Genomic DNA, 23,296 nt, shown 5'->3' with positions numbered 1-23,296 from the left:
TAGTACCTATGTCTTTTGTACTTTGAAAAAGAAGGCTATTTTTAAGAATGTTAAACTATCAGAGTGTAAATGTATAAAAATCTATGCAGAAATAGGAAGCACACTTCTTTGAAGAAGCTATCTACATAAAATATGATAACTTTAAAAGATATTCATTAATTTATTTTTTTTTCTTTAAGACACTGGTGTGAATGCCTATTGCTTGGGGACTGGGTCAGGACTGGGTCAAGTTCAGATCATGAACTTGAATAAGGCACAGTTCTGTTCTTGAGGAGCGTACAGACTGGTCCTTTTTCAAGATTCCCCCCAAAAAGTGAACTAGCACTGATTTCTAGTGGAAAGAGGAGCGAATACTTTTTGCATTGAGAGTGACTTTTGTTGTCTTTGCGAAAGCTTCTTTCTTTTCGTAATAAGCAGCCTCGTTCACAAACACAGGGTACATGGTACAGTCTCCACCCAACAGGATAGTTTTTCCATCAAGAGTCACAAAGGTGGGGTCCCCAGGGTGCAACGGTTTCCAGTCTTGATCCTTTCGGAAGACAGTTAAAATAATAAATTACAAAATTTTCATGTCAAGACTCTAGATATTTAACAAATACCATTCTATTCTTTAAAAAGTGATCCTTGAAGGGTGTCCTGAGAGGCATGGGAGAGACCTGACTCCACTGGAACCATGTAACTGTCTTGGGCAGCAGTTTTAAGAGCTTCCCTGTTAATTTTTACAGTTGACATGTGTAATTAGAGTTTCTCTGACACCAAGTTTGCCTTGAATGTGGCCAAAGAGGTTTATAATATTAAGAGGAAAAATAAATTTCTACTTTTTGCCATCTGAAGTGAAATTCTGTTCAGCAAAATTTAGGAAACATTTTTTGAGAGCCTTCTGTGTGCAAGACATTCTACTGTTGGGGACATAAAAATGAGTCATATTGTATTTGCACACAGGGAGATTTTATTCTGATGGGAGGATTGGTGAGTGGTTTGGAGAAAAGTCTAAGATGAGGTGGATGTACTGCAGGTGTGTCCCCACATTATGTTAACAACTGTGTTATCTGACAGGTCCTGCCCCAGGGATTTGGCCCTTTGATCCTTCAAGCACCAATGTTGTCAGATCATAGGAAGTCTAGAACAGTTCTTCTCCAACTTGGCTGTGCTTACAAATCATCTGGGGATTTTGCTAAAATGCAGATTTTGATGCTAATGATCAGGGTGGTGCCTTGAGATTCCGCATTTCTAATATTTTCTAGAAGCATCGGCATCACCCAGCAGTTTGTTAGAAAAGCATAATTTTGTTCCCCTTTGCAGACTTTCTAAATCAAAATCTTCATGTTAACAAATTGTCAGAGGTTTACATGTAGAATACTGAAGTATGCACGGCACTGCATCTCAGTGATTTTCTCAACTCTAGCCATACATTAGAATCACTTGGGATATTAATATACATTTACATGGGTACAGGGCTGGCCCCATCTCTGCTATAGCAAATCAGAATCTAAAGAGTGGCTTTATTTTTAATAAATACGTTTTTACTAAAGTTTTATTTGAAAAAAATTAATTATAGAGTAAAAAATCATTAATTTTGTGTGCAGTTGTAAATTTTGATATATACATAGCATAGTCATATAACCTATAGCTATGTAATAAAAACATCTATGTTATCACCCATCTCCTCCAGTCCCTCATGCTTCTCATTTTTATAGTTCACTCTTCTCTTTTCTTTCCCTCCCTTCCTTTCTTCCTGTTTTTTCCTTCCTTTCTTTCTTTAAGTCCCCGGTGATTTTACAGGGTGGCCTGGTTGAGAATGCTGCTCTGAACAAGTGCTTTTCAGGCAGAGATATGCGCAGAATCACTGAAGGTAGTTCCCTGCCCATTGGTTGGTCGCATCTGCAGAGGTTCCCATGTAGTGCAGTGCTCCCCAGACCTGAGTCCTATGAAATCACCTGGTGAAGTCATTTGATTCCCTGTGTCCACCTGAGTTTGAGAAGCACTGCTTTAGTAGTTTGTGATGGGTTCCATGCATTTGGGGAGAAAATCCCCTAGGTAATTCTGATAAGTAACCCCATCACTCTTAAACTCTAGACAGGTGTGAGCAGTTTGCTCTAATGCATACTTTCTACTATTACCATTAAGTGCCCCAATCAGAGGCCCAAAGCAAAGGAGTCACCCAATCAACCTTGGACTGAGACTAAATAAACCTTTTCTCCTTATAAATTAATTGTATCAGGCATTTTATTTTAGTGATGGAAAGCTAACTAATACACTTCTCTATGCTGCAGTGGTTTTGTGAACATCAAATTAGCTAATGTATGTAAAAATGCTGTATGAACTGTGAACTACTACTCAAAGGTACAACATTATTAAAATATTCTCATTATTTTAAAGAAACAACAAATGTTACCTGCAGATTCGGGTGGATAATAGCAGCTATTTCTCCATTTTCATTCCTAGGATAATCAACTTTCTCCATTATTTTATAGACCTCAATGGCACAGGGAGGAAATTCTTTTCCTACAACAAAAATAATACATATTATAGCAATTAAAAAAGGGACGTCAATATTTCAAGGAAGGAAGGAAGGAAGGAAAAACAACAAAATGAAGACCGTTACAAGGAGAACACATTAAGTAACTTAAAGATGTTCATAAACAATATAAAGCCCCAAATTCTGGAATTATTCCTATCATTGCACTGATTAACAGAGGTAGAAAACATAACTTAAAGAAGCCAGTGTGGGAGAAAAAAAGCCTAGATCTGCCAGTCAGGACCCTGGGCTCTGTTCTGCTGACTATGCCATCTTTCTTTTTTCCTAGCTGTGTTATTTTGAGCAATCTTGTCAAAAGAGGGTTTTGGATTAGCTTATCTTGAAAGACTCTTCCAGCTCTGACACTCAGTGATTGCATATTCTCAGGGGGGACTTTCAGCAAGTTAGGTGGCTTCTGTCTAGTGGCTCTTTCTCTTAATCAAGTTCATTAAACACTTAGATGGCCCCTGAGCAGTGAAATCTTGGGATGCAGGCAGTCTACCAGCTTTCAAAGAGATGACATTAAATAGCTCAGCTCAATGCCCATAAATTGGAAAAGGAGTAGTTTACACAGATACCACGTGGTCTCTGAGCAAACAGGATGAACATATGTCCAATGGTGTATCCACAGGATGTTATGGTTTCATCTTAAAGGAAAAGTCCTCCTTTGCCTTTAGAGCAGAGTTGGGATGAGGAGATCCTGAGATCAATCCTGTGTCAGCTAGCTTTTGCTGCATAGCACACTTTCCCAGAACTAATGGCTTAAAGCAACAACCTTCTTCTTTTTTTTTTCTTTTTAGCTTGTAGTTCTGTGGGTTGGTTAGGCAGTTCCTCTAGTCTGGACTCTCTTTGCTGGTTTCTGTTTGTTTTGCTCATGCATCTGGGGTGAGCTGGCAAATCAGCTGGTGGCTGGGTAATCTGGGATGGCCTCAATCTAATGTCTGGCAATTGACAGTCTGAAGGCTCGAGCTGGAGCTGCATGACTGGTGGCTGGGCTATCTTAGTCTTCTATTCTATAACCTTTTCATATCCATCAGATTAGTGTGGACTGACTCACATAATAGCCACACAGGGTTCCCAAAAGCCACAAAAGGGCAAGTCCCAATACATAGTCTTTTTCAAGCCCCTTTGTGGCACAAAAACAAGCTACTGGGGCAACCCAGATTCAAGAGATGGGGGTGACTGATGGATGCGAAAACAGAGAGCCGAGTGTCTTTGAGTTACCATTCCACTCAGGTTTGTGGCATTCTCCCTGGGGATATCATTTCTTAACATATTAGAGTTCCACACTTACTTTCTGAGAATTTCTTGTGAATATGTTATGACCTTCCCAATACCAGTTCCATTAGAGAGTAGAGAACCTGCCCTCATACAAAGTTGGTGGACATCTAGCTCATTTTCAATTTTCATGACTTTGGAGCCAAAGTATTCCCAAATAGAGAAGAAGTTCCTGTGATCACAGGGGGCTGCACATCTGAGGCTAAGGAATTATGTTCCCCACAGACATTGAATGACTCAGTAGCTCACCATAATTACGTGTTTGTCAACAATTTCATACTTATATGCATTCTAGCAAGTGATTATTATTATTTTAAAGTAAATGTTTATATCATATATTTTTGTCTACAGTTTTCTTTCTTTTAAACAATAGTGTGTTTTGAAGATTCTTCCATGTTATTATTGTTTAACTGTTCACCAACGGATGCACATTTGAGTCAGTTCCTTTGCGAACAAAGCTATAATAACCACCCTTGAATACAACCCATTGGGTATTCATGAGCTTGTGTTTCTTTGAAATGTGGAACTGCTGGGTTATAAGAATTACACAATTTAATAAGTAGATACAGCAGATACTATAAAATTACCCTTTAAAGTGTCTTTACCAATTCAAATGTTTGTCAGCAGGGAATGAGAGTATCTCCTTTTCCTATACCTTTACCAATATTTAATATCGTCAGATGCTATTTTGTCCAATCTGATGGGGAAAATGGTTTCTCATTCTAATTTGTATTTTTCTGATTACTTGTGATGTTGAACATCTTTTCTACTTTTATTGGGCATTTGTATTTCCTACTCTGTCTCTGGTTTTTTAAAATGGAGATTAATAGGAAAATAGGATTTGATTTGGGTTGTTTATATGGCCACTGTTTTTCTTGTATGTTTTTCTATTCTGGTGATTGAGGAATAGCTGAAGTGAATAAAAAAAAATTTGAAAACGCATCTAAGATTATGAGAATGATGAATTTGACCTAAATTTCAATTACTATTTCAATGTTAAGTGGTTAAGTTTTATATATATACACACACACACATGGTTAAAGTGTTGTACGTTGGTACATATATACATATATATGCACTATATATGTACTATGTAATGTATGTATAGTATTGTTATGGTTTGGATATGAGGTATCCCCCAAAACTCCTATGTTAATGCAGGAATATTCAGAAATGAAATTATTTGATTATGAGTGCTGAATCAGTCTCTTCTAGCTTGAATGGTGGTAACTATATGCAGATGGGGAGTGGCTGGAAGAGGTTGGTCACTGGGATTGCCCCTTCCCTCTCTCTGCTTCTCAGCTGCCATGTTCTGAGCTGCTTCCCTTCACTATGCCCTTCCGCCATGATGTCTGCCTCACCTTGGCCCAGAGCAATGGACCCAGCCAACCATGGACTAAACCTTTGAGAACATAATCCAAAATAAAAATTTCCTTCTTTAAGTTGTCCTTGTCAGATATTTTGGTCATAATAATGCAAACCTGACTAACACACAGCTAAATATGCAAATATCCACAATTAAGGAAACAACTCTTACCCACCACTTACCTTCATTAAACTGATATATAAAATCAAGAGCATGTTTAATCATTTTTCTCATTTGATCCAAAATATCAGCTCTCAGAACACCTTGGGGTTGGGGGCCAACTTCAATACCTAAGTACAGAAGGGAAGATAGTAATATTATATAAGTATTAGAATGTATTGTGAAATTAAGCATTTTATTATATCTAGAACCCCATAAATATTTAAAAGTTAGACCAGTTAGCATCATGGAAAGTATTTGAGACAGAAAGTTAAGCAAAAAATAAAGCAGAACATTTACACGTTTAAATACACATAGTGATAAATGCATAGTGAATAAATACTGGAAGAGAACATGGAAAAAATCAGACTTGTGTTTGAGTAGTCGGAACTTAGGGTTATTTTTTCTTTAAATTTACTTTCATGTGATTCAAATATTTAAGTATTGTAACATAGCAAAAGAAGTAGATAAACCTGCAATGACAAATTAATAGGTGGCCACAAAGAGAGATGGTCACAGACTAACATTTAGCTCTAACAGGAGGAAAGACATCTAGTTAGTCATAGAAATATAGCTAGATGAACTATGAATTTAAGTTAACATGCAATCTATGTGACTTTAGGGCAACATTTTTATACTTAATATTAACCCATTCTGATAAGATAATGCAATGGTTCTTATTTTCTGTAGAAAAATTTGTATTTCCTCTAACCTTCATAAAACTATGCTTGTACTTCCAGGTCTGTTTCCTGTAGCTGTCAAGCATCCATCCTTACACCTGCAAAATACTCCTCCACCTGCTCAAGTCTCCCACAGAGTCATCCCTCCAGTTATTATTTTCTCCATTTATCAAACTGTTTATTAATGTATCACCCACATTCATTCTCTTACACTCAACTCAAATATATTCTTTTAACCCATCTTATTTGCACCCATTTCTATTATTTTCCAATTCAAAAAGTTCATTATGTTGTACTGTGTGTAACTTACTTGTGTATATTTATAGGAATTCATTTAAGTATATGATATCATAAGTGGGGCTAAGGCATGCCTCTGTGCATGAATGATTTGTACAAATGTATGAAAATTGTGTTCATGGATATGTCTGTGTGCATTTTGTGGAAGATATTGTTGTTGCATTCCATTTTCCTCCATTCTAATACAATCAAATTTTGGTTGATTATCCAATCTTTAAGATAAATTAACTTTTCTTCAGCTTAAGAGTAAATATCAAAAGTTTAATTCACTTAAAGTAATCCAATCATCCTGATGATTTAAGAATGTACATGTTATTCAGTTCTGACAAAGGGGCCATAATGAAAGATAAGTAGGGGAGTTCCTGATGTTTCCTTCCTCTATTAGATATTGTCATTAGCTGCCAACGTGTATGTGACATATAGATTTCAAATATAAAAGAGCAAAGTTGGAAGAACATATTAATATTTTCTAATTATTTAAAATGTAATTAATACTCCCTCATATTGAAATGTTTTAAAGATTTGGCTTTATTTGTAAGGGTCAAACTTATCAGAGATATTTGTTCTAGCTAAAACAGCATTGCCCATAAATATCATATTATAAGGCTAATATCTCAAAGTTTAGAAGTCTTACACTTTTATTTGGTACTAAATATAACCCATGATCTATTATTATTATTATTATTATTATTATTATTATTTTATGGTGCCAGGGATGGAACCCTGGGACTTACACATGGTAGGCAAACACTGTATCACTGAGCTGCACTCAACCCTATTTCATACAGTAAGGTTTTGGTTTATTACATTTATTGCAATTCTGTGCCTATATTTGGATATTTAGCTTTCTCCAGTTATAATTAATAATTAACTAATTTCTTTAATTATGTGTCAAAAGTACCAATACTTGAGTAACCAGGATAATTGTTAAGTTTTCATTTGCTTATGTTATTTGCAAACTTGCTCTTAAATTTACTCTTGGTTAAAGCATTTAAGATCTAACAAAAACCACTTAAGTTGTGATAGAAATTTTAATTATAGTATAATTTGCAAATAGTTAATTATGTTAGTGTATCTCACTTGAAAGAGAATGAATTACTTCTACTCTGCCATTTCTCCCTCTGTGCAGTGATGACCTGGTTAATGTCTGTCTTCTCATTAGATACTAAGCTCTTTGAGGGATTCTGTTGCCTTGTTCATTACTATTTTCCCAGAACCTAGCACAGTGATGGGGCTCTAGTAGACACACAATAAATATCTGTTGAAAGTTCACATTTTTAGAGCAATTTTGTGGAGTGGAGTTAGAGATAAGGTTCTATAAAAGGTGACTCTTCACTTAATTCTTGGGATTAGAAGAATCTGTCAGACTGATTTTTTTAGGGTCAAACATAACAGTGAAGAAAATAATATGAATAGAACCAGAAAGCTGCTCCAAGATATTGAGGAAATAAAGTATAGTGTCTGCCTGGGGTTAATTTGCTTATTATCTGATAATTATAAGCCTTAAGGATGTGCAAGGTAGCTATAAATATTCTTTAATTTTTCTTGGAGTTTCAGGTAGGACACATTTTATTCAGCTATGCCAACAGACTTACCAACAGGATACTTGGCTACGGAACGCGAGGTTGCGTACTGGAGGGAAGGATGCTCAATGAGATACACATAGCAGGGTAATGGAGCCAAAGAAGTCTGCAAAGAATTTTTAAAACATCTTCCTTATTATGTAAAGACCATATATTTTTTTCTCTTTGCTGCTATGGAGTCAATAAGGACTTCATATTTTTTACTTCATCAACTAAGATTAGTCAGATAGTTTTATGAAACACTCTAAAACTCAATGTTATAGCTTTGAAAACATACAAATAAATTGCATGTAAAATTGAATTACATGCAGTTTTCTGGGTAAAATGGACATTAAATAATTCTCCAGAGCCATGACCAAAGAATAGGAAATAAATTTTCCATCTGAATGGATTTGGTTATTTTTGTTTTCATCATTGCTTATCCTTACTATTTAGCTTACTTAGTTTCTTAAAGAGCTCTGTTTCTGACCCTGTAATTCAGGTTCTATTAATGTCAGGCGATTCCCCTTTCATCCTTCTATTTGAATGGAAATTTGAGTCAGGGCTATTGGTTTTGATAACCAGGAATCAACCTTGAGGCTTCCATGTCTGGCAATAGAAACATTCAGCTCTCCTGAATAAGCAACACAGAACAGCTGCATAAGGATCTCCCACCACAGCCACTACCTACTTAATGTCCAGAACTCAAGGGGGACAAAAGTAATAGTTAACCCTCACCACAGGGTAGACATTAGTCTAAATACCTTGAATATTTTTTCTCATTTAAAGACTTGCGCAGCCATATGGGGTTAGTATTCTCATGCCAATTTTATAAAATGAAGAAAGCTGTTTTGAGAGTTGAACTTCTTGTTAAGGTTAGTGAAGGAGAAAGCTAAGATTTAAACCCAGCTTCTGGCTACATGGATCAAATTTTTCCTACTAAATCATGTTAGCTCTCAGGAAGGAAGAACATCTATTATATAAAATCAAATACAAAATCCATTATTTGTGTTTTTGCTTATTTGCTATTTTCTAGAATTTTTTTTCTTTAGTTAAAGGCACTGGAAGCCTGAATTTTTAATCTCACAGATTCCTGAGTGTTAAAATGATTAGCTTTATGAACTATATGGCAAAAGATTGGGTGTGTTTTGGGTAATCCCAATCAAATGGTGACAAGGGCAGGACTAAAGGGAGACAATGTCTTCACCACTGGACATGACAATATTTTGAGCTTCCTAAAACCTGTAATTTTGATATTTCAACCATAACATTTAAAACTCTTATATTCATTTTATTTGTTTTTTTGTTCAATAGCTTATGAATTGGTGGCTGTTGGAATAAAATTTATAATTTTATAGGCACAAAAATCCACAAGGTCTTATTATTTTATTCCTTGTATTTGTTATTTTCCTTGTTTCTCCTTTCTCCTGCCTGTCACTACCACCTACCTCTGAATCTGGGTACAGCTTCTCCCATCCAGCCTCCCAGCCTGACTGGGGAATAGATCCCATTTCTCTTGGACCTTCCTTCCTGACCCTGTTCTAGTTGTTTCTCACCTATAATTGACTTATGTAAACTTATAAATTAATAACATTGACATTACCTTAATATAATGAAACATCTGAATTAAAAAGTCATTCCTGGAATCTTCAAGAATAAGGGTGCACCCCATGTTAGAAGTTGTGTTGTGAAGGTCAAAAATGATGTCATAGGAATCTTCACTATTTTTTGGACCAAATAAATGATTTATTTCTTGAGCCCTTTTCACTTCATATGGCAAATCCTCTGACATCTTTTTGCTATTATTAGCAGAAAGAGAAAGATTAACAATATTTGTGGCTATGATAACATATATAATCAATAAGAATACAGTGTACAAAGAACCAGTTGCCAAACCTTTGATTTGGAAAATTCCTGAGGGGATTTAAAACATCTAAACGTTTTAAAAATGAAAAATATTTTTTCTTATTTGATTTCACATAACTAATATTTCATTGGTATTCTTGTAAAATAATGTGTTCATTTATGTGTCTAGTCACAGGTAGGGCAGTTCAAACAGAATTTACCATTTGACTTCAACCTTGAACAAAACTTTTCATTTAATCTTATTTATAGTTTTTTTTGTAGTTATGGTGCACTTGTTATTTATTACCGGGATAGATCATTAAGTGCATCTTCCCCCACAGTCTTCACTCTGGGTAATTTAAGTTCTTGAAACAGAGTCAAACTTAGGTGCTCACATCATCATTAGGTATTTTTAATTGAGGCCCAACGGTCATCAGTGGTCCAGGGACAAGGTTTACAGATAAGAGTCTGTAAATGCTCCAAAAATACAAAAATTTACAGGTTCATGTATATCTATTTTTTGTGAGACAAATGTTAATAGATATCATTATATTCTTAGATGGGTCTTAATCTAACCTCTCACTTCCTGAAATGGTTAGGATACATTTTTGCTTGCTGTACATGATAATGTTTTAAATTTATTTTTTCTCATTAAATCATTCAATCACATTTTCATGTAATTCCATCTCTTTCTATTCCTGGCTATTTTTACTAGTATCTTTAAGGGACCTACAGTTTGTACCTGAGTGTTTCCTGTCTGGAATGCAATCAAGAAGGTGGACTAGCCATTTTGCAGTTATGAAGCAAAAACCATGAGTACAAAAATGTACATGTGAAGACAAGCACAGGGGGAAGAGAGAAGCAACCTATTGCCCTGATGACATCATGAAGCCACCTCACCAGCCCTAAATGTTTTGTATAGTGTGCATATGTGCATGAATGAAGGTAAACACATCTATTCTTTAGGCTGCAGAGTGGTCTGATGTTTTCTGAAAATGGATACTTATTCACTTTTTGATTCAACAAATATTAATTGGAACATCATATTTTTCTTAACTAGAACTTTATGTGCTACCATAAACATAGTTGCAAAAAAACATTGTAGTGAATTTCCCACACAGTTAACAAATGGGTATACAAACATAGTGGCCAAACACTAACTTAATGCAAAGGATTATTAAATCTGTCTTCCAAGATATGATTTAAAAATAAAACCTTTCTTATATATGTTTGCAGCCTGTATAGGATATATTTGAAGAGAAAAATCAAATAATGTGGTACTTAAAAAAGTATTTAAAAGAGATATGAATGCCCGGTTTCCACAATTGTGTAATTCACAACGCAGTGTGATTAAAAGTGAAAGCGATCTTACTCATTATAGACACTATATGTACAAACATTAATATTTATCACACACACATACATACACGTATGCACACTATATAAAACATATTCTTACCCAAGATTTTCAAGGTCAAAAACACGATTCAGATCACAGTCAATACATCTGGTACACTTCTTCACCGCTCTTGGGTTGGTAATAAATGGTTTTACTTCCATCCCTGTTCTCTGAATCTCAGCATCATTCTCCAGCCAGTGCTTAACTAGAAATACTCCCGTTAGCTCGTTCCCATGAGTTCCTCCAAAGATAGCAATCTTTTTTATAGGTTCTTCAGTAATGTGACAAGAGGTCATTTTACCAATAGTTTTATCTGATTTCTGCAATTCAGAAGAGAAGAGATCAAAGGAAGCTTAATGTCCTAAGAAAAGTTTAGAAATTTAAATTTAAAAGACAATTTAACCAAAGTACAAAGTACATTTTCCCATTCTCCTCACAACCTCTTATATGTAATTTTGTATACAAGGAGAGATATGAATTGCAGTGGATGGGGTAGAGAGAGAAGATGGGAGGGGAGGGAGGGGGGATGGTAGAGGATAGGAAAGGTAGCAGAATACAACAGTTACTAATAGGGCATTATGTAAAAATGTGGATGTGTAACCGATGTGATTCTGCAATCTGTATTTGGGGTAAAATTGGGAGTTCATAACCAACTTGAATCTAATGTATGAAATATGATATGTCAAGAGCTTTATAATGTTTTGAACAACCAATAAAAAAAAAAAAAAACAAAGTACAAAGTACAGAGTTCCCTTGAGTGGAGGACTTTAAACATTTTCTGTTACAAGTTCTGAGCCCTTTATTATTATGTGGACACTCCCATCTGTAGCCCTGTCCTTTACCATATTTGGATTAAAATATGCAAAGATCAACCAGAGATACAGTTGTTAACTTCTAACTCCCTCAGATGGTCAGTAGGTCTAAGTACAATAATAAATTGGCATCTCCTACCAGTACAAAAAGTCCTTTTTCCCTTCAGCTAGAATGCCACCCAATAGGGCTTTCATGATCACTTGCAATGATAAAAATAGTTTGTAAAGTTCTAATCATCCAAAATAAAAAAATTAAAAAGTGGCTCATTTGATATTTGTTTCCACTGTCATTAAAAAAAAAAATTCTGAAGTAAATCCAGGCACTTTTCATGATCTGAGGGCATTGAGTTTCCTATCAACAATCAAAGGCAGATACTTAGAGCCTCTTCTTGAGCCAGCACCCTTTCTTTCGAATTGCTTTTACATGGTAAGAGACACAGGGACCCAGTCGGTGATCACTGGGTCTTGAAAAGCTACTTTGAAACATCCCTTAGTTTCTTTCTCATGATGTTATTGGTTATTCTCTGTCAATTTCCTTAGGAACCTTGCCAAAGTACCAAAGGAAAAGCAACTGTTAGTAATTTTCAAATCCCTTTAATGCACGAAAATGTCTTGGGACATACTATAAATTTTAACCACATGATATGAATTTATAAAGACATGGCCTCATTTACTGACAGCAATCCTCTCGACTGGAGTGTGTTGTGTGAAAAGGGGTTCTATTAGAAGAAATTACCCAGAATACTAAGATGATCACATGCCTTTGGAGAAATGACTCTGAGCCAAATCTGATTTGATTTCATGCTTAATCACCCAGAATTTCAAATATGTTCAAGTATTAAAATTCTTTGTATTGGTAATACAAGGCTGTTTTGTAGCAGGACAAGAATAATTCATTACAATTGCAAAGGACTTAAATTTATGATGTTCTTCCACTTACATTAGTTCAATTTATTTATATATGCACTTTGTAAGATAGAACAGGGTAGGTATTGACATCCCCGTTGCAGGGATAAAACAAAGAGAGGTTAAGCAATCTGAATAAGTTTCCACAGCTACATAAGAGAAAACTAGGCCTGGGGCCCATGTTTCTGATTTAAGTCCAGTGTTTTTTCACAGGGCAACAGGGTGCCTCTTTGTTATTTTTGGTCTCCTCTGAAGTTCTACTTTTGCTCTTTCAGAATTCACATAAACAACCACTACAGTGTGCTCAGGAAACCAACGAGCTCACAAATAAAATACATGATAGAAATATGAAATATGAATGCTTCATGATATTTAATAAACCAATTTCCATGTTTTTCCTTTAAGAGACCATAATGTAAAGATACAGCAAAATAAGAAAATATAAATTTACACGTTAAAATTACTGTTCTAAGACAAGCCCTGCAGCCTTTGATTTTCTGCACATATGAGTGTACACTAAACACCTCATTGTAGAGATGATGAAAACACACGTAAATGTAAAGAGATAACAGCTGTAATCCTACCTTGGTTTCAAGAGCAGTAACTAAGGGAAATTATTAACACTGCTAAGTTTTGTTTCTTTCCTTGCTGATTTGTAGTTTGTTCTGTCCTTTGCCCTAGTCCCTCTGGAAATGCTACTTTAGTTTTCTCCTTTAGCTGGCACAAATGACTTGCATTTTGAGGCTTGTTTTATGAAATTTTAACAGATCAGCATTTTGAAGCACACTTCACATCCGTAAAGTTTCTGTTACATTGTCCAAGTGAATAACTTATTTGAAAGTTAATGAACTGCTGTAATTCTTCCTTATACTTACCTTGTTTATTGTGTACAGTTTGTCTTCTGCGGAAAGCTTTATTAGAAAAAGGAGAGCATTTCCTTAGAACTAGAGCAACAGAGGCTTTTCATACTCTTATACCAACTTAACTTCCAAAACATTTTTAACTCCCTGTCTCCCAAAGCACACTTGAGTTTGGATCCTTGCAAAAACTATGCAGTTGCATTAATTCTTATTCTTCTTCTTCTTTTTTTTTTTTTTTTGGAGAACTTAGAGAACTGAGAATATATAAAATGAAATCTTTTCTAGTTCTCACTATCTCCCTATTAAGTTGAATATTTAATGTTTTGAAGTAGGTGTTTAATAACTCCCAGCACTACAAATATGTTGTGCCAACGGAGATGACTGATTTGTTAATAAAATCATGTGATTTAAAACAAAAGGAGAACAAATTTGTACTTCATGGTTATGGCTATCCAACAGATCAATGTTAGAAATTTTGTAGGAGAAAAATTTAAGGTGGGTTTGTTGCCTAATTGGTATGACTGGGGAACAAAGAGGGTTTCCTATTCAATATTATGAAGTGTCTTATACATAACGTGGCTGTCCAAGAGTCATGCCGTCAAACTACTCTCACGACCTTAGTGTTTTCTTTCTTCTATTGCCCTGGTGCTGTCACCCATTCTGATCAACTTTTCACCTGGAAATAAATGAATGATAACAGATAGATATAGAACAGATGAGTTTATAAGCTGCTAGCAAAAGCCAGGTATGGTGTTAATACCTGTAATCTCAGGGGCTCAGGAGGCCGAGGCAGGAGAATCATGAGTTCAAAGACATCCTCAGCAATTTAGTGAGGCCTTAAGCAACTCAATGAAACCCTGTATAAAGTAAAATACAAAAAAGGGCTGGGGTTGTGGCTCAGTGGTTAAGTGCCCCTCAGTTCAATCCCTGATACTAAAAAACAAAACAAAAAAAAAACCAAACCAAAACAAAACAACAACAACAATAATAACAAAGTGATAGGAAAGATTCCATATGGCTCCTGTCTGCATTCTTTACAGATATAGCACAGGATATTGCTCCTCCTGGGCTTAACATTGCTTTTTAAATGAGATATCTTTTTTTTTTTTTCAGGGAGTGGGTGTTGTACATGTATGTATGTATGTATGTATGTATGTATGTCAAAATCAGTTTCCTTGATGTTCATGTTTTGGGTAAGTCTCCTAACTGTTACTACGATGAATAACAAGTCTTTTCAGACATTTTATTCTTTGAAATCTTTCCAATTTAAAAAGATGAACCTGTTCCTTCAACACTTATTCCATACCCTGCCACTCAAGGTCTACTATTATTTGGTGTCAAGCTGACTCTAATCTTATCTCCAAACATTCTTATTTGACCCAACTTTTCAAAGAAACTAGGAATATGTTTTATGGCCTTAGACTTTTATTAAGAACCTCCCCCCAACTCCACCTCTCAGCTCTCTCTCCCTCTTCCTTTCACCTCTCCCAGCCTTTGAATAACAAGAGATATGGTTAAAAAAAAAAAAAAAGAACATGGTCTTTGAACTCAGACCTAAAATTATTACATCTGGTCTAAAGTAAGTAACCAATAAATGGCAGCCACTATTATGAAATGAGTCCTAACATTTATTGAGCACTTACTGTGCATTAGGTAGGACTATTCATTTCCCCTTAGCATTTTTAGGGAAATTAAGTAAATATTGATACTGGTATTTTACTGCAGAAGGAAATGTAAGTATAGAGTGAGTAAGTTATTCAAAATCACAGGCCCCAAAATCCACAGTCTCCCCAGGCAGGAAGCCTGTAGCTGGAGGAGCTCAGAGGTGTTGCACCATTCTGCTTCCTTTGTTGAATATCTCTGTGGCTCATTGGCTCTTTTGTTCTAGCAGCACTGGCTCTGCCTTACTGACTGCTCTCTGCCTGGCATGGTTGCAACTTTGGTTTTGTGGCTGTGGGAGTCATTCTCTTTTAGACACAGTCCAGGTTGCCACCAGCATCTTGCAGACTGAAGAATCCTTCTAGTTAGGAAACCCTATATACCCAGAATTTTAATTGTTTCCCTAGCCATATTTTTAAATTAGCATGGTTTTATATTTTCCTAATAAATGTTCTTGTTATCCATATCTTCCTCTTCTTCCATCATAACATCTGGGCCCAGGTTGAAAGTAGGTATGTTGACTAGAAGACTGAGATTGACTCTGAGGACATCTCAGGGAGTATTCTGCTTCCTAAATGGAAGGCATTCATTTTTCTCTCCCTAGGCCTCTTCTTACTGTATTTTCCCCTATTTTATCTATTACTTCATGCATTTTATAATTAACTTCTTTTATCATTAACTCCTATCTGCAGTGTCGAGGCAGCAGGACCCCTGTGACTCCCAGGATGGTTTTGGGGAAATTTCTGGGTCTCGAGGAGTGGCAGAGGGCAGTGAGTCACTGGGAAGTCTATATCAATCAATAGTGTTCAGACAATCAGAAAGCTGTTCTGATGTCCCTGGGAACCAGATTGGTTTTAGCATGTTATTCTAAAATATCCTGGCAAGGTGGCTCGTTCTAGCAAGTTGGCTGGCATAAGGAGCAACATGGAGGGTGAGGGTGGGGGCTGGGAATGTCACCTAATCACCATAAGTCTGGCTGTCTTCATTTATAAATTGAGGGAGATGTTATTACAATACCTCACAGGGTTGTTCCAGAATGCATGAGATGAAGCAAGCACTTGATAAGTACTATGGCTGGTGGGGGTGGCCATGTTCCTGAGGATCTTCCCCCCATACGTCATCCAAGGCATATCTAAGAGAGGAGTCAACTCTCATGGAGCTATTTCCAGCACTGAAGCCATTTTACCAAAAGTTAAAGTGTTCACCAGATCTTGATTTAACCAAGTCCGCTCCATCCCACCTCACTGTGCTCTCTGAATTTCCTCTGCAAGTGTCATTAAAATTCTCCCTGCAGGTCAACCTCTTTGAAGGTGGTTGGACTCATCCTTCTTGTTGACTCTTCCTATGTTGCCAGTTCACCTCCCAGGGCCAACATCATCTTGCTCACTCATCCAGTTTCCCTCGAAGGTCTTTCCCCTCCTTCTTTTACTACCACCCTGTGTGACTTTCATTGTTCACATTTTGAGAAGCTTATGAGTTTAGTCTTAGAGTCTTCCTTTCCTCAATTTCAACCTCCTTATCTCCTTCCTCCCTTCCACAGACATTGAGCGCATAGAATTCTCACTAGCTTAATGTAACAAAAAAAGATATGTGGATCTTTGGGGTCAAGGGGCTATTTATTGAAGAGTTAATGACAGGAAACATATGACCATAAAGGCTTGAGGGTGAGAGTAGTCTGTACTAGGTATACAAAGAGTTCTAAAGAGTGGATAATTCAGCCTAAGAGAGTTGAATTGAAGTTTTCATAAAAAGTATCACATAATGTCCATTTACATTGGTATTTTACCAATTGTTAAAATTGGGAAAATTTTAAATTGTTAAAATATATATAAAGTGTACCTGTTTATCCACTTTAACACATACAATCCAGATGTTTTGAGTATATTCATATCTCCATATGTTTAGTCTACAAAGTAAATCAATATATAAATATGAAATAGCATTAAGACATGCATAATGTAAACATAAAGATAAGAATAGTGCTTATAAGGGAAGTGGGAAGCAAATGGAACACAAGAGGGAGAGATTAGGGGCCTAAATTTTTATCTATAATATATTCTTTTTTAAGGGAGTTCGGGGATTGAACTCAGGGCACTCAACCACTGAGCCAGTAAGTACCCCAGCCCTATTTTGTATTTTATTTAGACACAGATTCTCACTGGGTTGCTTAGCGCCTTGCTTTTGCTGAGGCTGGCTTTGAACTTGTGATCCTCCTGCTTCAGCCTCTTGAGCTGCTGGGATTACAGGCATACACCTCTGCACTTGCCTATCATATACTCTTACTAGCAAGCAATGAATCAAATATGGCAAAATGTTAAGGCCTGAAAAAATTAGTTGTAATACGTGGTTGGTTGTTTTATCATTTTTCCTACTTTAATGTATTTTTCTTTGACCTTTTTATCTTGGCCTCAGTGTACACTTCCAGAGAAGGTGCAAGCATACTAAGGGCATCCATATATCCCTCAAACCATTGTTCCAATGTGGACATCTTACATGGCTAGCACAATGAGCAGACCACGATGTGAACTTTGGTGCAATACCATTAACTAACTCAAAGACAGTATTGGAATTACCCCAGTTCTTCCACTAATGTCCTTTTCCTATTGTAAGATCTCATGAGGAACACAAGTTGCATTTAAATGTACTTTCCCATGAGTCACCTGCAGTCTGTGACAGGACCTCAGTCTTCTCTTACCTTTCATGACCTGACAATGATGAGATATTTTGTCAAATGTCCTACAGTTGGAATTGTCTGTCATTTTACCATAACTGCAGTAAGGTGATGCATGTTGGCAAGAATCCACAGAGGCTTTGTTGAGCATTCCATGCATCTTATGGCAGGATCAGAATGCCTCTTTTTTATACTTTTAAATTATATCATAATTTCAAAAATGGAAGCTAGGTGCAGTGGTGCATCATGTAACCCCAGCTACTCTGGTGACTGAAGCAGAAGGATCACACGTTCAAGGTCAGCTGGGCAATGAGGCAAGACCCTGTCTCAAAATAAAATAAAAAAAGGGTGTGGGTAGAGGTCAGTGGTAGAGTGCTTGTTTAGTGTGTACAAGGTTCTACGTTTGATCCCTGGCACTGCTACAGAAGGAAGAAAGGAAGAAAAGAAAGAAGGAAGGAAGGAAGGAAGGAAGGAAGGAAGGAAGGAAGGAAGGAAGGAAGGAAGGAAGGAAGGGCATAGTATGTAATCTGGAATCTTGAAACAGAATAAGTAGGAGATTGTAGTCTATGTGTGGCGGTGCATTGTTGTAATCCCAGTGGTTCAGGAGGCCGAGGCAGGACAATGCCAGTTCAAAGTCAGTCTCAGGTACTTAACAAGGCCTAAGTAACTAGCCAGACCCTCTCTCTAAATAAAATATATTTTAAAAAATGGCTTGGGGGGCGCTGGGGTTGTGGCTCAGTGGTAGAGTGCTCGCCTAGCATGTGTGAAGCCCTGGGTTCGATCCTCAGCACCACATAGAAATAAATAAATAAAAATAAAGGTATTATGTCCAACTACAACTATAAAAAATAAATATTTTAAAATGGCTTGGGGATGTGTCAAAGAGGTTTAGCACCCCTTGGTTAAATCTGTAGTATCAAGAAAAATTATAGCAAAGATGAAAAACATAGAAGATATTACACATAAAATGAGAAACTTTTACAGGAATTGGATGATGGAGTTATGGAGTCTGAGAAGTCCAGGAGCTGCCATCTGCCAGCTGAGACACAGGAGTGCCAATGGTAATGTTCTGGTCTGAGTCTCAAGGCTGGCGAAGAAGGAGAGCTGATGAGACAAGTCCAGTCCAAGTCCAGAGGCAGGGAACACTGATGTCCAAGCCCCAAGACAGTTGGGCAGAGCAGTCTTCTGTTTTATTCAGATCTCCAATGGATTTGGAAGAGGTCCACCTATACTGGGGAGGACAATCTGATTTACTAGATCTACTGGGACAAATTTATTTCTTTATTTGTTCATTTGTTTGTTTTGGTACTGGGTGTTGAACCCAGAGGCACTTAACCAGTGAGCAACATCACCAGCCTTTTAAAGTTTTATTTAGAGACAGTCTTGCTGAGTTGCTTAGGGCCTTGCTAAGATGCCGAGGCTGGATTTGAAATCACAATCCTCCTGCCTCAGCCTCCCAAGCCACTGGGATTACAGGTTTGCACCTCCACACCTGGCTTACTGTTACAAATATTAATCTCATCTAGAAACATCCTCACAGACACACCCAGAATGATGCTTAACCAAATATTATTTTGAAATGGGAATGATTATTGTGTGCAATTGTATTTTGAATATATGAAACTTCTCTTTGGCTTTTATAGGGCATCACAACCCAGAGTTGGTCTGGAGTCTCAGAAGACACTGGACTTGGCCTGGACTTTGGGGCAGTGCCAGAGCTGTGGAGACATGAGACTCTTGGAATACATCTTGCTCTGTGAGAAGGATATGAGCTGTTTAGGAGACAGGGGCAGAATATTATATTTTGGATGTGAGGTGTTCAGCATAAGCTCTTGTAATGCAAGAATATTCAGAAGTCAAAGGAGTAGATTGTGAGAGCTAAAACCTAATGAATTCATCTTAGTTTGAATGAACTGACTGGTGAGTCATGGTAGGTGGTGGGACATGTTTGCAGGAGGTGAGTCACTGGGGCATGATCTAGAAGTGTTCTTTCTGTGATCCCTTCCTCTGTCTGCTTCTTGACCCCTATCTGTTTGTCAGCTTTCCTCCTCAGGGTCCTCCCTCCATGATGCAACGTGGACCCAGAGCAAAGGAGCCAGTTATCTATGACTTTTGAAAACACGAGGCCTCCAAATACTTTCCCTTCTCTAAGTTGTTCTTGTCCACTTTGGTCACATTGACAGAAAAAAATGAATAAAGCAAGGGAATGTGTCCTTTGGATTTCTATCCCATTTTTCCTTCCACACTTGTGTTCTTCTGTTGCCACGGTAGCCAATTGTCTTAGTGTTCTGTTGCACTTCTTAGTTACTGGATTCAGTATCTGAAGGACTTCAGATAGCCTGTGTCTGCCTCAGGAGTTGGAAGCATCTCTTTCCTAAGGAAGTCACTAGAGCCAGGTGTGATAGTGTCTACAAGGTATGTGAATATGAATGAGAGAGAGAGCGAGAGGGAGAGATCAAGTGAAAGCCAATGTGTGTATATTCCCTTCCCCAATGACTTGCTGGAGCATCATGGGAAATGCTGGACAACAGATACCATCAGATGGTGGGAAGATGGACATTTCAATAGCTGTATTCTTTCTAGAAGTAATTTAATATCAATTATCATATTTTAAAAGTATTTGTAATCTTGGATCTAATAACCTAACCTATAGGACTATAAAAGGAGAGGCAGAAATTTTTGGATAAGGGGTTTACTATCATTTAGAAGACTATTGTTAATGGTCTTAATCATGTGAGGTTCATTGATCATTAATAGGTGATCAGCAAAGAGACTTAATGGGAAAGTGGTTAGAATAGTCACATATGTATTTCCTGCTAACTGTGTCATAAAATTTAACAATCTCACTTTGTTTGATGTGACATTCACACACCTAAGATGTGTGCACACATGTACAATCCATCCATACATGTAGATATGAAGAAAAAAGTACTTTAAAGGAATGCAGGAAACTCTTTTCCTGATAGTTATTATTCCCCGTGGATGGTGGGATGGGGGTATTTATTTTTATTTTCCTATTTTCCTGTTGTTTTCAAATTTTACGCAACTATCTTTTATGACAAGCAGTTCTTTCAACTGTAGTAATAAGATCAAGCATGAGAGGAATCAGGTGGAGATGCTCAGTACAGAGGGTTACTACTCAATAAGTTTTTAAAGAGAAATAACTGGCTCTTCTGCCCCTGACTGGAGAGTGCAAATATAGGATGCACTTCTGCCTGAGTGTGATAGTTGTGAACAGAAAATGGAATGAGTATTATTTTCTAAAGTACATTCTTCTGAATATCACCTATTAATGTTTTTCTTTTGAAGTTTCCAGTATCAAGGGAGACTGGGCATTTGAACCCTTGGATTCCACGGAGGACTCATCCTCCGGCAGCAGCTGCCCTGACACAGAGCACTGCATTTCAGAACCCAAATTTAACCAGAGCCTCTCTGTAGGCTCTTTCCCCTTTGAAGACAGCACTGACTGTGAAGACTTGACCTCTGAGGGTCTTTCTGGCCTCTTCCTCCCTCCTGTCCAAGGGGCATGGGGAACCAAGAGTGTAAGGAGATCCATGGGGAGAAGAAATAAAATCCGGGACAAGCCAGAGAAGCTTCGTGAAAAAGCCATCATTGAGATCTTGTATGCCTATCTGAGCTGCCTCCATGAAGATTCACTAGCTGACTGGCCTCAAAGTGACGACTACCAGAGGATGGACAAGTGCCAACAGGAGACGGTCACCCAGGCCTTCTGCGAATTCCATGATCTCATGAAAAATATTAAGGCATTTCTAGACAATACAAATGATGACGAAGAAGATGACTCGGTGCTTTCTGACCCTCCTCAGGAGGAGGATGTTCAGCCACCCAGAAGTGTCTCTTCCCATATGGATCAGGTCGTTCCTGAAGAACATGAGGCTTGTCAGGACTTGCCCAAGTGGAAACCACCAGAAAATGGAGATACCACACAGTTCCCAGAAATGCCTCTTGGGCTTGAGGATGATGAAATTGTTGAGGTGAGCACAGATCTTCCCAGAGCAAGGGGTAGGCCCTGTGTGTGTGTGTGGGGGGGGGGGTGCCAGGTGGGACAGCATGGAGTCCTTGTACCTGCTGTGAAGCAGAAGAGGGACCCCGGTGTCTGAGCCAGATGAGCAATGGGAGAAGGACCACCGCAAGGAAAGGAGACAGGAAAGAGGTATTGGGAAAATGCCAAGGAACACTGAGAGAAAGAGAGGGGAGGAGCAGAGAGATGTACTAAGGATTAAACAAACTAGTGTGTGTGTGCATGTGTGCGTTTAATGATGAAAGAGTAATAAAACTTTGCACTTAGAGTTGGCTGATTTTGGTACAAAAGTAAATTAGAATTCCATAAATGAGTCAATATTGGCTCCATGACTGCTGACCCTGAATGTCTCTAACTACTCTTCATTGTCTTGGCAGATGGAAAGCCAGGAGACTGGCACTGCAGAAAGTGCCTCAGTCTCAGCAGAGCAGTCAGAGGAAGAGGACGTGCCTTCAGACGCAGAAAGCACTTCCTGTCTGAATTTTAGAGGCTTCTTCCACTGGCTCAGGAAGCAAGTGGTCTCCTACCTGCCAGGGAGAAAGCGCCATGAGAGGGCCAACAAGGTCCCCATTCTACTGGCACTAAAGAGAAGACATTTTGTTGGAGGCCACAGACTCCTACCTCAAGAATCCTTCTAGTTAGAAAACCCTATATACCCAGAATTTTAATTGTTTCCCCAGCCTGTATTTTAAAATTAGCATGCCTTTTTGTTTTCCCAATAAATGTTCTTGTTATCCATGTCTTATTCCTTTTCCAAGATAACATCTGGGCCCAGGTTGAAAGTACATATATTGACTAGAAGACTGAAATTGATTCTGAGGACATCACAGGGAGGAGTATTTTGCTTCCTAAATAGAAGGCATTCATTTCTCTCTCCCTATGTCCCTTCTTACTGTATTTCCCCCTATTTTATCTATTATTTCATGCATTTCAACCTCTTTTATCATTAACTCCTATCTGCAGTGTCAGAGGCAGCAGGACCCCTGTGACTCCCACATGGCAGGATGGTTTGGGTGGAACTTCTGGGTCTTGAGCAAGTGGCTTAGGGCAGTGAGTCACTGGGAAGTGCCATGTTAATCAATAGGGTTCAGACAATCAGAAAGCAGTTCTGATGTCCCCGGGGAACCAGATTGGTTCTAGCATGTTAATCTAAAATATCCTGGCATGTTGTTTAGTTTTAGCAAGTTTACTGACACATGTGGCTCATGGGGAAGGAAGGTGAGGGCTACTGGAAACTGTGTT

At 37.7% G+C, this 23,296-nt stretch overlaps 2 protein-coding genes across 3 annotated transcripts; one reads left to right on the top strand and one right to left on the bottom strand.

Annotated features, from left to right (window-relative positions):
- Positions 1–228: 228 nt before the first annotated feature.
- Positions 229–13,488, bottom strand: LOC114081393 (aspartoacylase). Of its 2 annotated transcripts, none has more exons than XM_071602951.1 (7): positions 13,407–13,488; positions 11,165–11,424; positions 9,464–9,659; positions 7,894–7,987; positions 5,345–5,452; positions 2,396–2,505; positions 229–529 (listed from the first exon to the last, which is right to left on the bottom strand). In XM_071602951.1, the coding sequence occupies exons 2-7, from the start codon at positions 11,398–11,400 to the stop codon at positions 332–334; spliced, it is 942 nt and encodes a 313-aa protein (XP_071459052.1). In that variant the 5' UTR covers positions 11,401–11,424; positions 13,407–13,488; the 3' UTR covers positions 229–331. The 2 variants fall into 2 exon arrangements, with proteins under 2 accessions (XP_071459052.1, XP_071459051.1); XM_071602950.1 differs by lacking the exon at positions 13,407–13,488 and adding an exon at positions 11,849–11,912.
- Positions 13,489–19,956: 6,468 nt separating this feature from the next.
- Positions 19,957–22,692, top strand: LOC114081394 (uncharacterized protein C12orf71 homolog). Its single transcript, XM_071603830.1, has 3 exons — positions 19,957–19,969; positions 21,322–22,007; positions 22,432–22,692. Exons 1-3 carry the CDS (start codon positions 19,957–19,959, stop codon positions 22,690–22,692), a joined length of 960 nt encoding a protein of 319 aa, XP_071459931.1.
- The last annotated feature ends 604 nt before the right edge of the window (positions 22,693–23,296 follow it).

The sequence above is a fragment of the Marmota flaviventris genome, chromosome 17 (genome assembly GCF_047511675.1).
Source record: "Marmota flaviventris isolate mMarFla1 chromosome 17, mMarFla1.hap1, whole genome shotgun sequence".
Taxonomy (NCBI): domain Eukaryota; kingdom Metazoa; phylum Chordata; class Mammalia; order Rodentia; family Sciuridae; genus Marmota; species Marmota flaviventris.
The sequence above is the reverse complement of the archived record's forward strand: the minus strand, read 5'-3'. Positions and strand labels throughout refer to the sequence as shown.